The sequence below is a fragment of the Furipterus horrens genome, unplaced genomic scaffold (assembly GCF_987537825.1).
Source record: "Furipterus horrens unplaced genomic scaffold, mFurHor1.1.pri manual_scaffold_17, whole genome shotgun sequence".
Classification (NCBI taxonomy): domain Eukaryota; kingdom Metazoa; phylum Chordata; class Mammalia; order Chiroptera; family Furipteridae; genus Furipterus; species Furipterus horrens.
Genome location: NW_028327187.1, coordinates 57,998,363 through 58,017,803, shown reverse-complemented (window position 1 = coordinate 58,017,803; position 19,441 = coordinate 57,998,363). Strand labels below are relative to the sequence as shown.

Below are 19,441 nucleotides of genomic sequence, written 5' to 3'. Positions count from 1 at the left end.
AGAAAAAGGAAAAAGAGAAAAAGAAAAAAAAAAGGAATGTTTTTACTCAGTTCAGCCTTTGTGTGTCGTCTTCTTTTTCTGCATCCACAGCTGATCTAATGTGACGGGTCAGAGATTCCTATTCCTTGCAGCAGCGGTGTGCGCGAGGTGGCTGGCAGGGCGCAATGCAAGGCATCCGAGAGCCCACCTCAGGTCTGCCACGCCACGCTCACGGAAAGCAGGTCACGCTGCGCTCCGGGGAAGCCGGCGAGGTGCTTTTTCGCTGGAGTGTCAGTACGCGCCCAAGGCGGCCGGGGAACTAAGCTCAGGCCTGCAGCGCCATGTTCCAGGAGTTGGTCTCTCACTTCTTAGGGCAGGGCCGCAGACACTTGTGCTCAGTAGACGTGAGTGGCTGTCAGTCGCTGCTGCCCGCTGTTCCCACACCACAGCTGCACACCGTTTCCGCACCGGCTGGGCGGGCACGCGCAGAGCCTGGGTAAGTGCTCTGCACTCCGGGCTCCGGCCTGGTACTTCGGCCTGGTGCCCACTGGGCTGGCCAGGGGCGACTGCGCACAGTCTTCTGCGTGTCCAGTGGGCCCCATGTTACTGTTTCAATTAAATTCTACAGTCTGTAGGGAAAAGAGATTACTTACCCATAAATGATCGGATAAAACCTAGGCCAGGATTGCATGAATCTTGACTCACCTATAATTAACTGTTGTGATCTACAACTTACCAGAACTTGTGCTAGGTACCGAGGGTACCAGGACAAATGAGACAATATATTTACTGAGAGAAGGGCACAATTTAATTGGGGAGTAGTGATGACTGGTTGGTGAAAAATGTTCTAAAACAATTATTTATCTATCAGGTCCCCAGTCCCAGCCAGTTTCTCATTGATCTGTGATTACAGGTTTATTGGGAAAATAAAAAAATCAAAGCAAAAGAAGAAGGAAAGTACTCTGGATCCATGTAGTCCAGGGTGAGTAGAGACTACTGAAGAGTCCAGGGATGCAAGTGGTGTGGCCAGAACAGTCTTGGGGACATAAAGCTACCCTCACACCTGTGTATGCTCAGAGTGAAACATGTACCACAGGAAATGGAGAGTCAAGGAAACTGGGCTATATTCATCAAAAGATAAAAGTGATAGTCCAATTCTGATAACACTATCATGAGTGTCACTCAGATTTATCTAGGGATTAGGGGTTAGAAAACAAAGTCTAAGAAAAACCATAAAGGGCTATTTGGATTCCTAAACAGCACTGGGGAAATACACATCTAGATTAAGTATAACTCTATAGCAGGAAGAGGGTATTATTCACATTTCTGAAAGTCAAATGTTAGTATTCAGACCTCTGATGGTTCCAGAGAGATTAATAGATCTTTATCACCTTTAGCATTCCAGCACATCAACAGTAGTTGGGACCGGTGGAGGAAGCAAAACCAAGCATAAGGGGAAGGAGAACCTAGCAGCCATGGTATTATCCAGCAGTAGGTATACAAAGTTGTCACCCACCTGGCAGTCAACTGTTCTTGCTGGTAAGCTTACTCCTTGGGCCCTTCCCTAAAATGAAAGGCACCTAGAGGATTGAGACCTTGCATGTGTGAATAGAGCCAGCCAGAATTTAGTCTGTACCTTATCTATTCCCACAGTAGACCTGTAATACAGGTATTACCTTCATTTTATAAATAGGCTGACTTTAATGAAATGCATTTTTAATAATTACCAAGCTTGTGTTTCTAAATAAGAGATACAAAGGTAATATAAGATTAATGTCTTTAAATTGTGTCTTAAGTATTATCTCCATTCCTCTTTTAACTAATTGACCAGTTCTTTGCTTCTTACTTTTTTATGATACATATAATACATGTGTATTCATTCTTTGAGAAAAAATGAGAAAAACAAGGTAAAAAAAAAAGCACATTCTGATGCACATAAAATATTCATGCTTTAAAATGAGATAGTATATCTATAAACTCTTTTTTCAAACTGCTTTATTAACTTTACGATGCGTATTAAACATCTTTCCATGCAAGTTGTTGAAACATCCTGGTTGACAAAAAAAAAAGTTACAGAACTGAGTCAAAATGAAATTTCCAATCAGAAAAATAAAAGAACACCAGAGTTTCATTGTAATGGGTACATCATGAAATTTGCAAGTTTGGGAAGCAGGGATTTTATGATTATTTATCTCAGTTTTCAGGGAATAAGGCAAAATTCATCATGATGGCATGGTGCAGGGACTCTGCTATAAGAATGTGCAAACTGTACTGCAAATGAAGGTCTCTAATTTTCCTCCTTAGCTCTCTAATCTCCTCCATGAACTGTTCCATACCACCTGCATTTCCATCTATCATGTCAATGTTATTGAAAAGCCTACTGGGAATATCCTTTCTAAAATCCCGGGCAGGTAAAGCCCAAACCCCTCTAATATTTCCTCCAGCCTCCTGGCCTTCACCACCTCCCAAAAGGCAGGCTTCTTCATTCTGCACTGCAGTCTGCTCTCCTGCTTTGCATTCCTTGGGGACATTTTCCATGTTAATTTTTTTTTCTAGGAGATAAAAAGCAAGAGGTATTGAATGCGTTGTAACAACCGAATTCACGGCACTATAGACAAAATGTTTTCCATCTGAGAGACTTTGGGGGCCCTCTGGTGGAAGGACACCCAAGACCCACCCTTGTTCCCAAAGCTCACCATTTTCTCTGAAAATCCTTCCCTTGGCCACTCTGCACACAAAAAGATAAGACAAGTGGTGGGAGGGACAGATTGAGAGACCAGGGATATTAATAAGCCCTCCATGGGCACCCCAGAGTTTGCCCCTGTACACTCTTCTTCCCTCATCACAGACCCACAGTTTTTAAAGCCTTGGCCAAGTTTCTCCTGCACTTAACTCAGGTGGGGAGGTCTGTGAGTCCTCCAGATTCAGTTACAATCCAGAATACCCCTATACCTTAGGATCCCTACCTGCAGTAATCAGAAGCAGCTTTACTCTTATTCCCAACTCTTGGCCCCTCTCTATCGCCTTCTCCATTTCTTGCACCAAATGGGTGGGCACTGGGGGAGGGGTACAGAGAAACCAGTCCTGGACCCAATTTGGTTTTTTCCCTCTGCCACTCCTACCTCAGTCAGCAGCCACCAACCTGCCAAGGATGGGTCAGCTTCTAAGACATCTTCCTTCCCTGGGTGTCATGGACCCAAGGCAGGTTCTTCTCGTCTGGAAATCAGAACAATATGAGAGGTAAAGTTGGAATTTCTGACATTTCCTTTTTTGCAGGTATTACAGCGTTCACTCACGCCCTCTGTTGTGGGCGTGCGCTGAACCACCAGCTGGCTGCCAACCATGCACCCCCCCCCCCGCTCGCAGCGCGAACCTCACCGATTGCTAAGCAACCTTCCTGTTGCTCACCGCTGCACTCCCATGGGGGTTCTGCCTCTTATATATTATGCATAAACAAAGCCATCTACTAGCCAAAATATGAAATCAATGCTTATATAACTGCGGGTGAGCTGTGCATGCGAATATAATTATTATCTCTAAGCAGCTCATGCCTGCGCAGCCAGGGTGAGGGAGCCTGACAGACTCTATTGTTCTCACACACAGGCAATAGTGAGCAGACATACAGCTACACACAACTCTCACACCACAACTAGAGATTAATCTTTGTGTCAGTTGTAGGTCTCAAAAAAGTCACGTCACTGTGAGCTAGGGTCCTGAATTACAGATCATATCTGCCCTGTGGCAGGAGAGTGGGGGGCGGGAGCGTGGTAAGGCCACCTTTCTTCTTATTCTCCCCTTGTCCCCATTGTTAGCACTGGCTACTGCCCATCCTTTATTATTTTTCCCTCTACTTTGCAATCTTTGAGACCGAATGGGCCATAATATTTTGTACTTTGTATTTGCCCTTTTCCCTGATTTCTGCTGAAGCTTTTAAAGAATTGCTTCTTTCTTTTCTATACCATTAAAAGGCAACTTCTCTCCCCTCCACTCAACCAGGAAGCAAAGGCCAGAATTTCTCTTAGCAGACTTGTTGGACTTGTCTCAGAATGAAACCGGAGCAGGGAAGGGGGGGTGAGCTCTAGTAAGTCTGGAAAATAGGTAAGAAGTGACACTTAAAAAAGAACAACAACTTTCACCTTGGTTCCCTTTCTGTTTGTTTGTTTGTTTAAATTTAAAACTGATTTGAGAGAGAGAGAGAGAGATCAATTTGTTGTTTGAATTATTTATTATGCATTAATTGGTTGATTCTTGTAATGTGTCCTGAATTTGGAAGGAGCCCCCAGCTTATTGGAACGAGGTTGTAACCAACTGAGCTACCTGGCCAGGGCTTTCATTTATTTACTTTTTGAAAGGGTGAATTTTTTTGTCTTCCATTGGCATGCATTCCTCTTTTGATTGTTATCATTAGACAATACTATTATTTTCAGTTGAAAAACGTGAGTTGAGTTGTAAAAACTTGGCAACCTTTATCTGGTGCTGAAACATCCTATAAATATAGACCCATCAGACAGCACCCCCTCCCCCTTTTCAGGACTTTGAAATATAAACCTAAGCCAGTGGTTCTTCTTATGAAGAAGGGTCTCTGTGTGGTCTTTATATGAGGTGCAGCAGGTATCAAATAGAGTATTGCTACTGGAATTTCAGTTATTGAGAGCCTGTGACAAACTTATGGTTTCCTCTAATTTATATTAATGCAGGTTTACAACAAGCCTCTAACAGGGCCTTTAAATTAAACCAACACTGAGGTTCTCCGAACAATTCAGAACAGTGATTTAGGAAAGTTACACTGACAGATAAAAAATATTGTGAAGCTACAATATTAAAAATATCATGCCGTAATAATATAAAAAAAATAAAACAGAAGAGAGACCAACTGTCAAACCCAAGTATGGATAAATATTAGTAATCTGATTGAAATATTTTGAATCAGTAGGAAAAGATTCTATAGCTGAAAATATAATACCAGAGAGACATGACCAAAAGGCAACTGACCCAACTTTGTTGGGGACCCTGTTAAATCAAAGGAACCATGCAGAATGTTCCTTAAAATTAAAATTATCTCAATTACTGATGCAAATCTGGAATATTTATCCACAATTGTGGGTTCTTTTTTTTTTTTTTTTAGTATATTTTATTGATTATGTTGTTACAGTAGTTCCATTTTTTTTCCCTTTGCTTCACTCTGCCCAATATACCACTTCCCTCCAGCAATCCCACCCCACTTAGTTCATGTCCATGGATCATGCATATAAGTTCTTTGGCTTAGCTCTTTCCTATATTATTCTTAACTTCCTCCTGTCTATTTTGTACCAACCAATTATGCTTCTTAATCCCTGCACCATGTACCCATTTCTCCCCCACCCATTCCCAGCTGATAACTCTCCAAATGATGCCCATACCTATGATTCTATTCCTATTCTGGTTTGCTTAGTTGGATTTTGTTTTTATTTTTTAGATTCAGTTGTTGACAGTTGTGAGTTTCTTGTCATTTTAGTGTTCGTAGTTTTGATCTTCTTTTTCCTAAGTAAGTCCCTTTGACATTTCATATAACAATGGCTTGGTGATGAACTCCTTTGGCTTTACCTTGTCTAGGAAGAAATTCATCTGCCCTTCGATTCTAATTGATAGCTTTACTGGATAGAGTAATCTTGGTTGTAGGTTGCTTTTCTTCACATTAAATACTGCTTGCCAGTCTCTTCCTGCTTGCAAAGTGTCCTCTGAGAAATCAGCTGATAGTTCTATAGGTAGCCCCCTGAAGGCAACTCTATGCCTCTCTGTTGCTGCCCCCAGGACTCTCTCTTTATTTTTCACCTTTGGCATCTCAGTCATAATGCGTCTTGGTGTGGTCCCCTCTGGGCCCAGCTCGCCCGGGACTCTCTGTGCTTCCCAGACCTGTATGTCAATCTCCTTCACAAAATTTGTGAGGTTTTCCTCATTTTTTTCAATTCTTGCTTCTTCATTCTGCACTTGTTGACTGTTTTTTTCTTCCTTATAGTCCAAATAATTGATTTGAACCCCGGCTTCCTTCCCTTCATCACTGGTTTTGTGTGGATTTTCCTTCATTTCACTTAGCATAGCCTTCACTTCTGCTTTTATGCATTTGTCATACTCAAGCATATCTGTCAAGCCTGTGAGCAAATTTATCACCAGTGTTTTGAATTCTGTGTTAGGTTGTCTATCTCATCTGTAAGGTTGGCTATCCCCTTGTCACTTAGTTCTTCCACCGGAACCTTGATCCATTCCCCATTTTGGGCCATACTTCTCTATTTCCTCATTCTGACAGGCTCCTGTGTTTGTTTGCCTCTGTGTCCCAGGTAGAGCTGTCGCTCCTCTTACATTGTAAGGGGCAGAGCCTTAAGCATTCATTAGTACAGGGTGAGCTGTTTCACCACGTTGTGGTGCTGTATGTGGAGGAGGGTTCCTAGAGGGAACAATGCTGCCTCCCAGCACCCGCCCCATTTCCAGGCACCTCTCCCATTTTCGCACCGGACTGGTGATCCTCTAGCTGCTTCCCTGTCCATTGTTCCCAGAGTGGGTGGGTCTGTGAACATTCTTGGACCGTGGCGTCCCTTTAAATAAGCAGACTCTGCTGAGATTGGCAGTTTCTGCTTCCAACCCAACCCACACTGACTTGCACAATCAGAAGAAATGGGGCTTGATTTTCCCTGGTGCTGGGACCATGAGCAGCAAGTCCAGCGAGGAGCTGGGAATGCTCCCCTGGTGTCCCTCCTGACTTTTAAAAATATGTGACTGCTCTTTCTGCTGGCCTGCTGCCACCACCGCTGTTGCATCACTGCTGCTGCCACCACACCACATCCTCTCCTACCTGGATCCACCCCTCCTACCTGTCTGGATGAGTATTTCTTCTTTATATCTTTGTTTGCTGGACTTCCATGCAGTTTGATTTTCTGGAACTTCTAGTTGCTTCTAGTTTTGAGGTAGTTGTATTCCTTCTTAGTTGTGGAGGGAGACACAGCGTGTCTGTCTATGCCTCCATCTTGGCCAGAAGTTTGCAGGTTCTTTATTAGTGGATGTTACTCCAGGAGTGTTAAAAATCTCTGGCACCCCTCCTACTTCTCCCCACTGATCTTAATTAGATATTTCTGTATCACATGCACAAAACCCCAAAGAAGATCCAAGATTCACCAGGACCATATATAAAAAGTTAATGGTCCAAGGAGAGGAAAAAATATGACGGCGGAAGATTAGGTAGCAGTATTGTCTGCTTGCTCCCATCGTGGAAGGACTTGGAGTACAAACACCGAGAGGAATGAGTGAGTGCATATTTCAGATAGGGAAAACAGGGAAGGGAGTGTGGGAGCAGCATGAAAGAGTGCAGACAGCTCGGCCTGCACTCTCCAAGCAGAGTTGCTGGGCCTCCAAGCCCAACACCTCTCCCTCACTGCACCTGAAAGAGGCAGCTGCTGACCAACCCATTAGCCGGGATTTGCTTGGAAGCTTCCCACTGCCATAGGCGCACTGACCAGCAAAGTCCCAGAGGGAGTTAGCAAGAAGGTTTGGTTGAAACAGCCAGAACTGTGGGAAGAGAGTGAACAGCATGGACTGTGAGAAACTGTATGAACTGAGTCTAGGTGGGGACTCCTTTGGTTGGAAACCCTGGGATGACAGCTCTGCACACTGGGTGCTTGCACCAAGGCTCCAACAAACAAAAAAAGCAGAACTGAGCCAGGGAGAAGGGCTTATACTGGAAAGCTGTGGTGGAACTGCATACTTAGTAGGGACCCCAGGAAGGCAAGTGGCACACGCAGGCATACAGGCGGGGACGCAGGCTGGTGCTGCAGCTTAGAGGCAACACAGAGACTTTTTGGAGGAACGGAGACAGGATCTGAGACGGGGAAGTGACAATTGACATGTGTGCGCTGGCCCACCAGCAGAACTACATTGTTAGCTAAGCCTGAGGAGGGCTGAGGGTGCTACAGGACCAAGGGGGAGGGGATTCAACTAAGTGTGGCTCACAGCAGAGCTGCTGCAGGCCCATGAGTGAGAGAATAGCAACCCCAGAATCAAGCTAGATCTCGTCACAGCCAGCCAGCCAGAAAGATTTGAAACCCATGGAATTTTGCGCAGAGGCAGATCCAAAAAAAGATAGTGCCCAAAGGTTGTACTGGGGACAAACTTTTTATTTAATCTGTTTCTTACACTCTCTCCCTTCTATTTTTTTTCTTTAAATGTTTTTGTTTGTTTCTTTTGTTTATTCTCCCTCTCACACTAAACATATAGGATATAACTGCTATATAAACCTAATACTATACACTTCCACTTCCTGATTTCATTCTGCATTCTTCCCTCCCTTTTTCAACATACAATATAAATATTACTTACTGTCTTGCATAGCTTTGACCCTACTTGCTACTATTATAATTCTATCATCTTCCCTCTCAAAAATTATCCTTCTTTCATTTAAAATAACTCTTATCTATTTACCCTGTAGTATAATAGTCTTAACCTCTTTAAATTTATATTAATGCTGGCTCATTTTCTGCTGATAGTGTGACTGTGGGTGGAGGATATTTTGGAGGATGTGGGTTTCTTGCCTAGGTTGTGTTTTTATGTTTTAACAGCATCTCCACAAAAGAACTCAAGACAAGGTGGGCAGAGTGACTCTCAATCAACTAACCAGAGGGAGGGATCCACCAAGGAGTATTTTATTTTATACAACCAGACATCTTAAACAAATGGAATAAAGGGCATCCCAAGAGCATCAAGTTCAGGAGTTCAAAGAGACTGCACCACTGAATCTCCCATGTTCCCAGTATAGAATTTCATACCATAAAGGCGGGAAATCAAAGTAGAAAAATCTAAGAAACAAAAACAAACAAGAAGCATTCAACATGGAAAGACACAAAAACAACCTCCCAATGAAAGGAAAAGAAAAATCCCCAGAAAGAGAGATAAATGAAACAGACATAAGCCAACTATCAGACATGAAATTCAAAGAATGGTTATAAGAAAGTTCAATGGACTTGAAAACTCAAAGAAAACTACAACGAGCTCCAGGGGAATTACAAAGAACTCCAGGGAAGCTACAAAGAACTTACTGAGAACTGCAGCAGCATAAAAAGGGACATAAGAATTATCAATAAAAACCAGGAAGAAATGAAGAATACAATTTCTGAACTGAAGAAAACAGTAGAATCAATCCAAAAGAGGCTAAATGAAGCAGAGGTGTAGGCAAAAGTCACAAGCCCTCTGCCGGGGGGCCTGCAAGCGGGCCCCACTACCAAGGTGTCCTGTGACTTCAGCCTGCAAGAACTTGCAAGCGAATCTTGCTGATTCCAGCGGCTGAACGCGGCTCCTGGTGACTGAGTCATGAAAGCCAGGGAACAAAGAGGGCTGAAGACCTAAGCCTCTTTTCCCATAGTGATAACATCGGATGTGGTGCAGACCCTTGGACCCTTACTCGCACACGATTCTTGAGGGCCGGTTTACAAGTCTCTAAGAACAAACAAGCTTGAAAATTAGTGTCTCCTCTCTCCTAGCAACTATATCAGATGTGGAACAGACCCTTGAACCTTTGTGATTTACCACTTTGCTCTGTAGCTCTATAGGTTAATGTTTATCCCTCTTAGTGGGATCACGTAAGCCTTTTAGTTCGGGAGCTCTATAGGTTAATGTTTATCCCTTTTAGTGGAAAGAATGTTTGTTACAATGTAAGCCTTTTTAGTTTCTATTTAGTTTTACTTAAAAAAAAATCTTTCTGCAACCCAATAAAAGGAAAGGTCGGGCTGTGAACAATTGCTGATAACCAGAGAAAGTTATAGCCCTCCGTTCGCTGCTGGCCACTCATCCTGCTTGCTGGACTTAACCTCAGCATCTCTTTCCACAAATATTCATGCAACACAGAGGATCGGATCAGTGAGTTAGAGAACAATGTAGAAAAAAATTCCAGACAATACAACAAAATAGAAAAAGACTGAAATAGAATGAAGACAGTGTAAGAGAATTGCAGGACAACATGAAATGAAACAATATCCATATCATAGAGATAGAAGAAGGTGAAGAAGAGGAGCATGGGATTAAACCTGATTGAAAAAGTAATGACAGAAAAATTTCCTGACTTGATGAGAGAAAAAGTCATGCAAGTCCAGGAAGCACAGAGGGTCCCAGTGAAGATGAACCCCAAAAAGTCCCATTCCAAGGCACATTATAATTGAAATGGCAGCATTCAAAGACAAATACAGAATCTTAAAAACAGCAAGAGAAAAACAGCTAATAATATACAAGGGAGCCCCGATAAGGCTATCAACTGATTTCTCAACAAAAAGTACAAGCCAGAAGGAAATGACAAAAAATATTCCGAGCATTGAAAAACAAAGGCTTACAACCAAGAATACTCTACCCAGCAAGGCTATCTTTCAAAATGGAAGATAAAATAAGGAGTTTCACAGACAAAAGAAGACTAAAAGAATACATCTCCACCAAACCAGCTTTGCAAGAGATGCTAAAGGGAATGCTTTAAGAAAAAGAAGAAAAAAAGAGAAAAAGAGGAACACAGTTACAAAGGGAAATGAATAAATACTTGGCAATACTAACCTTAAATGTAAATGGATTAAATTCTCCAATCAAAAGACATATGGAAGTGGAATGTATATGAAAACATGACCTACATATATGCTGTCTACAAGAAACACACCTTAAAACAAAAGATTTACACAGACAGAAAGTGAAGGGATGGAAAAAATTATTCCAAGCAAACGGACATGAAAAAAAAAGCTGGGGTAGCAATACTTATATCAGACAAAACAGATTCTACAGCAAAGGCTATAAAAAGAGACAAAGAAGGGCATTTCATAATACTGACAGGAACTATTCATCACGAAGCTATAACCCCAATAAACATATATGCAGCCAACAAAGGAGCACACAAATATACAAGGAAAATACTAGAAGACCACAAGGAGGATATCAACAGCAACAAACTCATAGTAGGGGACTTTAACACTCCATTATCAACAACAGACAGATTTTTGAAACAAAGAAACATCAAGAATATTGAGGCATTGAACAACACACTAGCTAAAATGGACTTAATTAATATATATAGAATTTTTCATCCCAAATAACAAAAATATACATTCTTTTCAAATGCACATGGAACATTTTCAAAGATAGACCACATGATAGGACACAAAACAAGCCTCAACAAATTCAAGAAAGTTGAAATTACATCAAGCATCTTCTCAGACCACAATGCCCTGAAACTAGAACTCAAATTCAAGGGAAAAAAGTCAAAGTCATTTAAACATATGGAGAATGAATGTCGGCAGCCGTCCGTCTCGAGAGACGATGGTGTAGCTTCTTAAGAGTCTATCTGCACGGCCGAGAATGGCTGTGCAGTCCGACTCGGGAGTGACATAGTATCTGTCTCCTCCCATGTTGAATCGACATCTTGCGATGACGCTGAAGCTACAGAGCCTGGGCAGGGTGATATGGAGGGCCAGCTGTTGCCCATGCAGCAGACCCCCCCTCTCTTCGCAGCTGAAGGATCCAAGGGAAAGACGGAGTCAATACAGCTTGGGTTCAGGTGCGCCGCAGGAGTTGCCGGTGTTGACTACAACGTCGAACCGCCTTAGGGACTCCGGCTCCGGATTTTCTGTCGGGGTTTACTCCCTTAGCCTTTCCCCTGAAGAGGTATGCCGCAAGGCAGCGGAGGTTTTTTGGTGTCAGAGTTTTCCTTCTCTGATGTACCCTGACTGGAAGATCGAACCAGCGACACTTAGCTCGCAGGCCGACGCTCAATCCACTGAGCCAAACCAGCCAGGGTAAGTGATACATTTACACAATGGAATACTATGCAGCAGAGAGAAAAAAGGAACTCCTGCCATTTGAGACAACATGGATGGAACTAGAGATAATTGTGCTTAGTGTAATAAGCCAGACAAAGAAAGAAAAATACCATATGATATCACCTAATACAGGAGACTACGAAACAACACAAATGAACTAAATAGAACAAGGAACATAATAATAGTTATTAAGGGCAAAGGGGGAGGGAGAGAAGGAGGATAAGTAAGGGAAAGGTTTAGTCAAAGAACATGTATAGATGACTCATGGACATGGACAAGGAGGGGGATATGATTGTGGGAGAAATGGTGGGCTGGGTTGGGGGGAGCAATGTGGGGGAAATGGGACAACTGTAATTAAAAATCAAAAAAAATTTTAATTAAAAAAATAAAGAAATATGTCCTTACATTGAGTTGTATTTTTATTTTATTGATAATTTTCTTTGCTGTGCAAAAATGTTTTTAGTTCAATGTAGTCCCATTTGTTCATTTTTTCTTTGTTTCCCTTGCCCAAGGAGATATAGCAGAAAAAGTATTGCTGTGAGAAATGTCAGAGAATTTACCTCCTATGTTTTCTTCTAGGATTTTTATGGTGTCAAGTTAGACATTTAAGTGTTTAATTCTTTTTGAGTTTTTTCCTCTGTGTGGTGTAAGAAGGTAGCCTAGTTTCATTTTTTTACAACTGTCTAATTTTCCCCAAACCATTTATTGAATGGAGTATTTTTACCCCATTGTACATTATTGCCTCATTTGTCAAATATTAATTGAACATAACGGTGTGAGTTTATATCTGGGCCCTCTTTTCAGTTCTATTCATCTACATGTCTGTTCTTATGCCAATGCCATGCTGTTTTGATTACTATAGCCTTATAACATAGTTTGATAGCATGATTCCTTCAACTTTGTTCTTTTTTCTGAATGTTGCTGTGGCTGTTTGGGGCCTTTTGTGTTTACATATAAATTTTTAGAAGATTTGTTCTAAATCTGTGAAATACACCATTGGTACCTGATAGGAATTGCATTGAATTTATACATTGTTTTGAGTAGTATGGACATTTGCATAATGATAATTCTTCCTATCCATGAACACAATATATGGTTGCACTATTTGTATCTTCATCAATTTCTTTTTTCAGTGTCTTATAGTTTTCCAAGTACAGGCTTTTTACCTCCGTGGTTAAGTTTGTCCTTAGGTACCTAATTTTGTTGTTGTTTTGTTGTTGTTGTTGTTGCAATACTAAATGGGATTGTTTTCTTAGTTTATCCTTCAGATAGTCCATTATTGGAGTACAAAGTGCAACTGATTTCTGGATGTTTATTTTGTATTCTGCTACTTTACTGATTTCATTTATCAGTTCTAGTAGTTTTTGGTGGAAAAATTAGGGTTCTTTAAATATAGTATCATGTTATGTGCAAGTAGTGACAATTTTACTGCCTCCTTTCCATTTTGGATGCCTTTTATTTCTTCTTTCTGATTGCTGTGACTAGAACTTTCAGTACCAGGTTGAAAAGAGTGGTTAAAGTTGAAATCTTTGTCTTGTTCTTGAACTTAAGGAAAAAGCTTTTAGTTTTTGCCCATTGAATATGATATTGGCTGTGGATTTGTCATATATGGCCTTTATTACATTGAGGTATTGTCCCTCTATTACCACTTTGCTGAGAGTTGTTTTTTATCATAAATGGGTGCTGGATTTTATGAAATGGTATTTCTGCTTCTACTTTATGGCATTAGGTCCTCTATTTCCTTATTGAAGTACTGTCTAGCTGTACTATCCATTAATGGAAGTGAAAAATTGAATTCTCTAACCGTTATTGTATAACTATCTCCCCCTTCAATTATCAGTTATTCCTTCTCATATTTTTAGGTTCTGTTAGGTGTATATATGTTTAATATTCTTGATGGATTTATCCTTTTATCAACATATTATTTCTTTTATTTCTTGCAAATTTTTTTTTGCTTAATGACCATTTTGTGTGATATTGATATAACAACCAAGTTCTCTTTTGGTTACTGTTTTCATGAAATATTTTTTCTGTCTTTCACTTATACACCATTTTTGTTTTTGGATCTATAGTTAATCTCTTATAGATTGCATATAATTGCCTCAGGTTATTTTATCCAATCTGTCAATACATATACTTTAATTGGAATATTTAGTCCATTTACATTTAAAATAATTATAATAAGAAAGTATTTCCCATGTCATTTCACTACTTGTTTTCTATACCTCTTACATATATTTTTGTTTTTCAATTTCCCCATGAGTTCTTTTGTGTTTAAATTATAACACATATATTTAAACACAAAGGCCATTATAATTAGTATCTTCAATTGATAACATTCTGGTTTGATTACCAACTTAGTTTTGATAGTTCATATAAATTTCCCATCTACATAGTTTCTTTCTTTCCACTTTACATTTTTTAATTGAATTTATAGAGGGTGAGATATAGGTTTCAAGTGTACAACTCAACAAAACATCATCTGCACACTGCATCATATACCCATCACCCCAAGCAAAGTCTCTTATGTTGTTATTATCATAAAATATATTTATGCATCTTGTGCCCATTAGCATAGGTTTATAATTATAGTTTTATTAATTGTATGCATCTTTAAATCATATATGGAAAAGAGGAGTTACAAACTAAAATTGTAATAAAATACTGAATTTTATTTATTTTTTCTATGTAATTACCTTGACTAATGTTCTTTATTCATATGGCTATGTGTCAAAATTTCTAGTGTACCTGGCTGGATAAGGAGTACAGTATTTTATTTGTTCAGTGATCTAGTGGAAAGGTATTTAGGATGGCATATCGGTAAAAGGTATATGAAAGATGTGATAAGGCCACTATTCAATTCTACTTTTAAAATATTAAAAATATTTTCCCTGGCTTGTGTGGCTCAGTAGATTGAGCACCAGCCTGTGAACTGAAAGGTCACCACTTTGATTCTTAGTCAGGGCACATGCCTGGGTTGCTGACCAGGTCCGCATTGGGGAATGTGAGAGGCAATCAATCGATGTCTCTTTCACACATTGATGTTGTCTCCCTCTCTTTCTCCCTCCCTTACCCTCTCTCTAAAAGTAAATAAATAAAATCTTTAAAAAATAAAATACAATCTTAGAAATATTTACTATATGTTCTTTGAGAAATAATTCAAATAATAAAAAGTTTGTGAAGTAACAATGTGGAAACTGCCTTGCTCACTTCTATTGCATCCATTAGCCAGAGGGCATCTATTGCAAAAACCTCATTAGCAAGGTATCTTCCCTGCTTCTTTTAGCCTGGAGGTATGACGTCTAGCATAGTCACACTGACTCCAAGGCTCCACCCCAGAAACAATATGTGTTCCTGCTCATTAGGTCTCATTTACAAGTCTCTGGGACTACAGTGAAGTATGTGAGTCTAGTGACTGCCCTGGTTTGAGTGGTGTTGGTCCTGGTCCTATTGGCTTATGGTTGAAAAAATTAATCCAGGATATACAACATGCAACATATAATATCACTTACATAACAAACAACAGCATTATTTATTTTGAAAATAAATAAAGATTCTGGACAGGACCAAGTGGTCCTTTGGATGGGTGGGTTTCAGCCCTACAAGGTCAGCTTTAGCTTCCTGGACAAGCTGTACCTCTCACTTCAGTCACAAGCCAGAGAGAAGAGGAAAAGTTAGGATGATGAGAAGTCCAGTGACTTCTTTTAGAATTTTTGTTTTTCTTTTCAAGGCCATGAATCACTATAAAGGCCTCTTCTGGGATCTTGATCCAACACATAGCCTGTGAAGTGAAGGGAAGCAGTTGGGAGATCATCAGTGCCAGAAACCCTGAGTTTTACTCTCAAGCCACTCAAATTCTATTTTCTTGCCCTGGATTCCCAGATCTCACTTTGGGCAAAGAAAAAACGTACGTGGCTCTGATGTAGTCACAGTGGCTGTCCTGAAGGCATCTAGAATGTATGAAAACAAGCAACACCCATTTTTAAGACCAAAATAGAGATACTCTGACTACACAGTGTCATTTCTTAATCTATGTGACAAAAATAGTCCTTTAAATTTGGTGTGATGTATACCCCAGAATGAGCAGTGTAGCACAGTGTGTATTGGGGAAAAACTGTTGTAAATCTAATTGTCAATAATGGGACAGGGTCCGTGGAATTCAGAATATTACTACACACATGTTCAAAGCCCAAAGGCAGGTTAATTTGTCCTGAGAGAAAAAGATGTTCTGTGTACTGAGTAAAAGGGGGACACATATAAGAGTAGGAATAGTGGAACATCTTAGATTAAGGTTTGCTATATACATAGTAACTTGTTTAAGATATATTTACAGAGATTTTTAAAAAATAAAGTATCTATGAGTTCTCATTATTTACTCCCCTGCTCCTCTCAACTCACTCTTAGCCATATATATTCCCATTACTCTCTTCTAAAACCAAACAAGTTCATCTTAGACTGATGAAAATGCCTGCATTATTTCTAGCTGCTCCTAGGAGAACTTGGTAATAGAGCTGGGGGAGGGCATAAGTGCTGACTTGGAGAAAGTACTCTGTGCATCTTCGGGGTTGATACTTTTCACAATCAACACATTACTGCAGATATTTGACCTCACACAACTGCGAGAGCTGAGTAAGTACATTCTGTAAGTTTGTCTTCTTCACATCTGATGTTGAAGCTTGAAGACCAAAGTGCAGGCAGTCAGAAAGAGAAGCTTGGTTTAAAATGGAAGAGAAAAAGAACAAGCCATAATCCAGAAGCCCAAGCTGGAGGCCTTTATAGCAGACTGAGTTAGTTCTTATGGTCTTCATAGTTAATGGCGTGGGTGTCATGAAGAATCTGAGGCCCTTCACCATATGTTTAATTTTTTTTTTTTTTTTTGGTTTTTCAATTGCAGTTGTCCAATTTTTTCCCCATTGATCGCCCCCACCCAGCCTACCCTTTCTCTCACAATTACATGCCTCCCCATTGTCCATGTCCATGAGTCCTTTATATACACATTCCTTGATTAAACCCTTCCCTTACTTATCCCCCTTCTCTCCTTCCCCCTCCCCCCTATTGACTGTTATTCTGCTCCTTCTTATTTAGTTCATTTATTTATGTTGTTATTTAATTTCCTGTATTAGGTGATATCATATGGTATTTTTCTTTCTTTGCCTGGCTTATTTCACTAAGCATAATTCTCTCTAGTTCCATCCATGTTGTCGCAAATGGCAGAAGTTCCTTCTTTCTCTCTGCTGCATAGTATTCCATTGTGTAAATGTATCACTGTTTTTTTGATCCACTCATCTACAGATGGGCACTTAGGCTGTTTCCAGCACTTAGCTATTGTGAACAGTGCTGCTATGAACATAGGAGTGCATATGTTCTTTTGAATTACGGTTTTAGGATTTTCCGGGTATAATCCTAGCAGTGAAATCGCTGGTTCAAAAGACAGTTCCATTTTTAGTTTTTTGAGAAAATTCCATACTGTTTTCCATAGTGGCTGCACCAGTTTGCATTTCAACCAACAGTGCACTAGGGTTTCCGTTTCTCCACAGCCTCGCCAGCACTTGTTTGTGATTTGTTGATGATGGCCATTCTGGCTGGTATAAAGTGGTATCTCATTGTGGTTTTTATTTGCATCTCCCTGATGGCTACTGATGTTGAGCATTTTTTCATGTGTCTATGGACCTTCTGTATGTCCTCTTAAGAGAAGTGTTTGTTCAGGTCCTTTGCCCATTTTTAAATTGGGTTGTCTGTTTTCTTGATGTTGAGTCGTAAAAGCTCTTTATATATTTTGGAGATGAGTCCCCTGTCTGAGATATCATTGGCAAATGTGTTTTCTCATATGGTTGGTTTTTTTTCATTTTGCTGATGTTTTCTTTTGCTGAGCAGAAACTCTTTAGTTTGATATAGTTGCATTTGTTTATTTTTTGCCTTTATTTTTCTTGCCTTAGGAGATGTATCTGTGAAAATATGGTTACGTGGGATATCTGAAATTTTCCTTCCTATGTTTTCCTCTAGGACTTTTATGGTGTCATGGCTTACATTCAAGTCTGATCCATCTTGAGTTTATTCTTGTGTGTGGTGTAAGTTGGTGGTCTAGTTTCATTTTTTTGCACGTCCCTGTACAGTCCTCCCAGCACCATTTGTTGAAGAGGCTCTTCTCACTCCATTTTATGTTCCTTCCTCCTTTATCAAATATTAGTTGACCATAGAGGCCTGGGTTTATTTCTGGGCTCTCTATTTTGTTCCACGGATCTATATGTCTGTTCTTATGTCGGTACCAAACTGTTTTGATCACAGTGGCTTTGTAGTATTGTTTGATGTCTGGTACTGTGATTTCTCCTGCTGTATTCTTCTGTCTCAAGATTGCTTTTGCTATTCGGGGTCTTTTTTGGTTCCATATAAATTTTTGGAGTATTTGTCCGTGAAACATGTCATTGGTATTTTAATAGGGATTGCATTGAATCTGTAAATTGCTTCAGGTAGTATGGCCATTTTGATGATGGTGATTCTTCCTATCCAAGATCATGGTATTGGCTTCCATTTATTTGTATCTTCCTTAATTTCTTTCATCAGTGTTATGTAATTTTCAGAGTATAGATCTTTTATCTCTTTGGTTAACTTTATTCCTAGGTACTTTATTTTTCTTGTTGTTATAGTAAATGGTGTTTTACTTTTTGTTTCTGCCTCTGATATTTTATGGTTGATGTATAGAAATGCCTTCAATTTCTGTATATTTCTTTTGTACCCTGTTATTTTGCCAAATTCGCTTATTATATCGGGTAGTTTTTTAGTGGAGTTTATAGGGTTTTCTAGGTATACTATCATGTCATCTGCATATAATGATAGTTTTATTTCTTCTTTCCCAATTTGGATGCATTTTATTTCTTTTTCTTGTCTGATTGCTGTGGCTAGGACTTCCAACTCTATGTTGAATAGGAGTGGAAAGAGTGGACATCCTTGTCTTATTCCTGATTTCAGGGGGAATGCTTTCAGTTTTTGTCCATTTAGTATGATGTTGGCTTCAGGTTTCTCATATATAGCCTTAATTATGTTAAGGTATGCTCTCTCTATTCCGATTTTGCTGAGTGTTTTCCTCATAAATTGGTGTTCTACTTTATCAAATGCTTTTTCTGCATCTATTGATATGATCATGTGATTTTTATCTTTCATTTTGTTTGGGTGATGTATTATATCTATTGATTTGCAAATATTAAACAATCCTTCCATTCCTGGGATGAATCCCACTTGATCGTGGTGTATAATCATTTTATGTATTGCTGGATCCAGTTTGCCAATATTTTGTTGAGGATTTTAGCATCTATGTTCATCAGTGATATTGGCCTGTAGATTTCTTCCTTTGTTGTGTCTTGACCTGGTTTTGGGATTAGGGTTATACTGGCTTCATAGAGTTTGGGATTTTTTCCTCTTTTTGGATTTTTTGGAATAGTTTGAGGAGGGTAGGAGTTAGATCTTCCCTAAATGTTTTTTAAAATTTGCCTGTGAAGGCATCCGGTCCAGGGCTTTTTTGTGCCAAGAGATTTTTGATTACTGTTTCAATTTCACTCTTTGTTATTGATCTGTTGAGACTTTCTACTTCTTGATTCAGTTTTGTAAGGTTATTTGTTTCCAGAAATTTGTTCATTTCTTTTAGGTTGTCAAATTTCTTG

The 19,441-nt window shown here is 39.8% G+C and overlaps 1 protein-coding gene across 1 annotated transcript; it reads right to left on the bottom strand.

Moving 5' to 3' along the window:
- Positions 1-2,121: 2,121 nt before the first annotated feature.
- On the bottom strand, positions 2,122-2,569 carry BEX5 (brain expressed X-linked 5). Its single transcript, XM_090265334.1, is given in 2 exon segments — positions 2,122-2,211; positions 2,214-2,569. Coding segments are annotated over 2 exon segments (336 nt in total). The 5' UTR covers positions 2,518-2,569; the 3' UTR covers positions 2,122-2,179.
- Between the last annotated feature and the right edge of the window lie 16,872 nt (positions 2,570-19,441).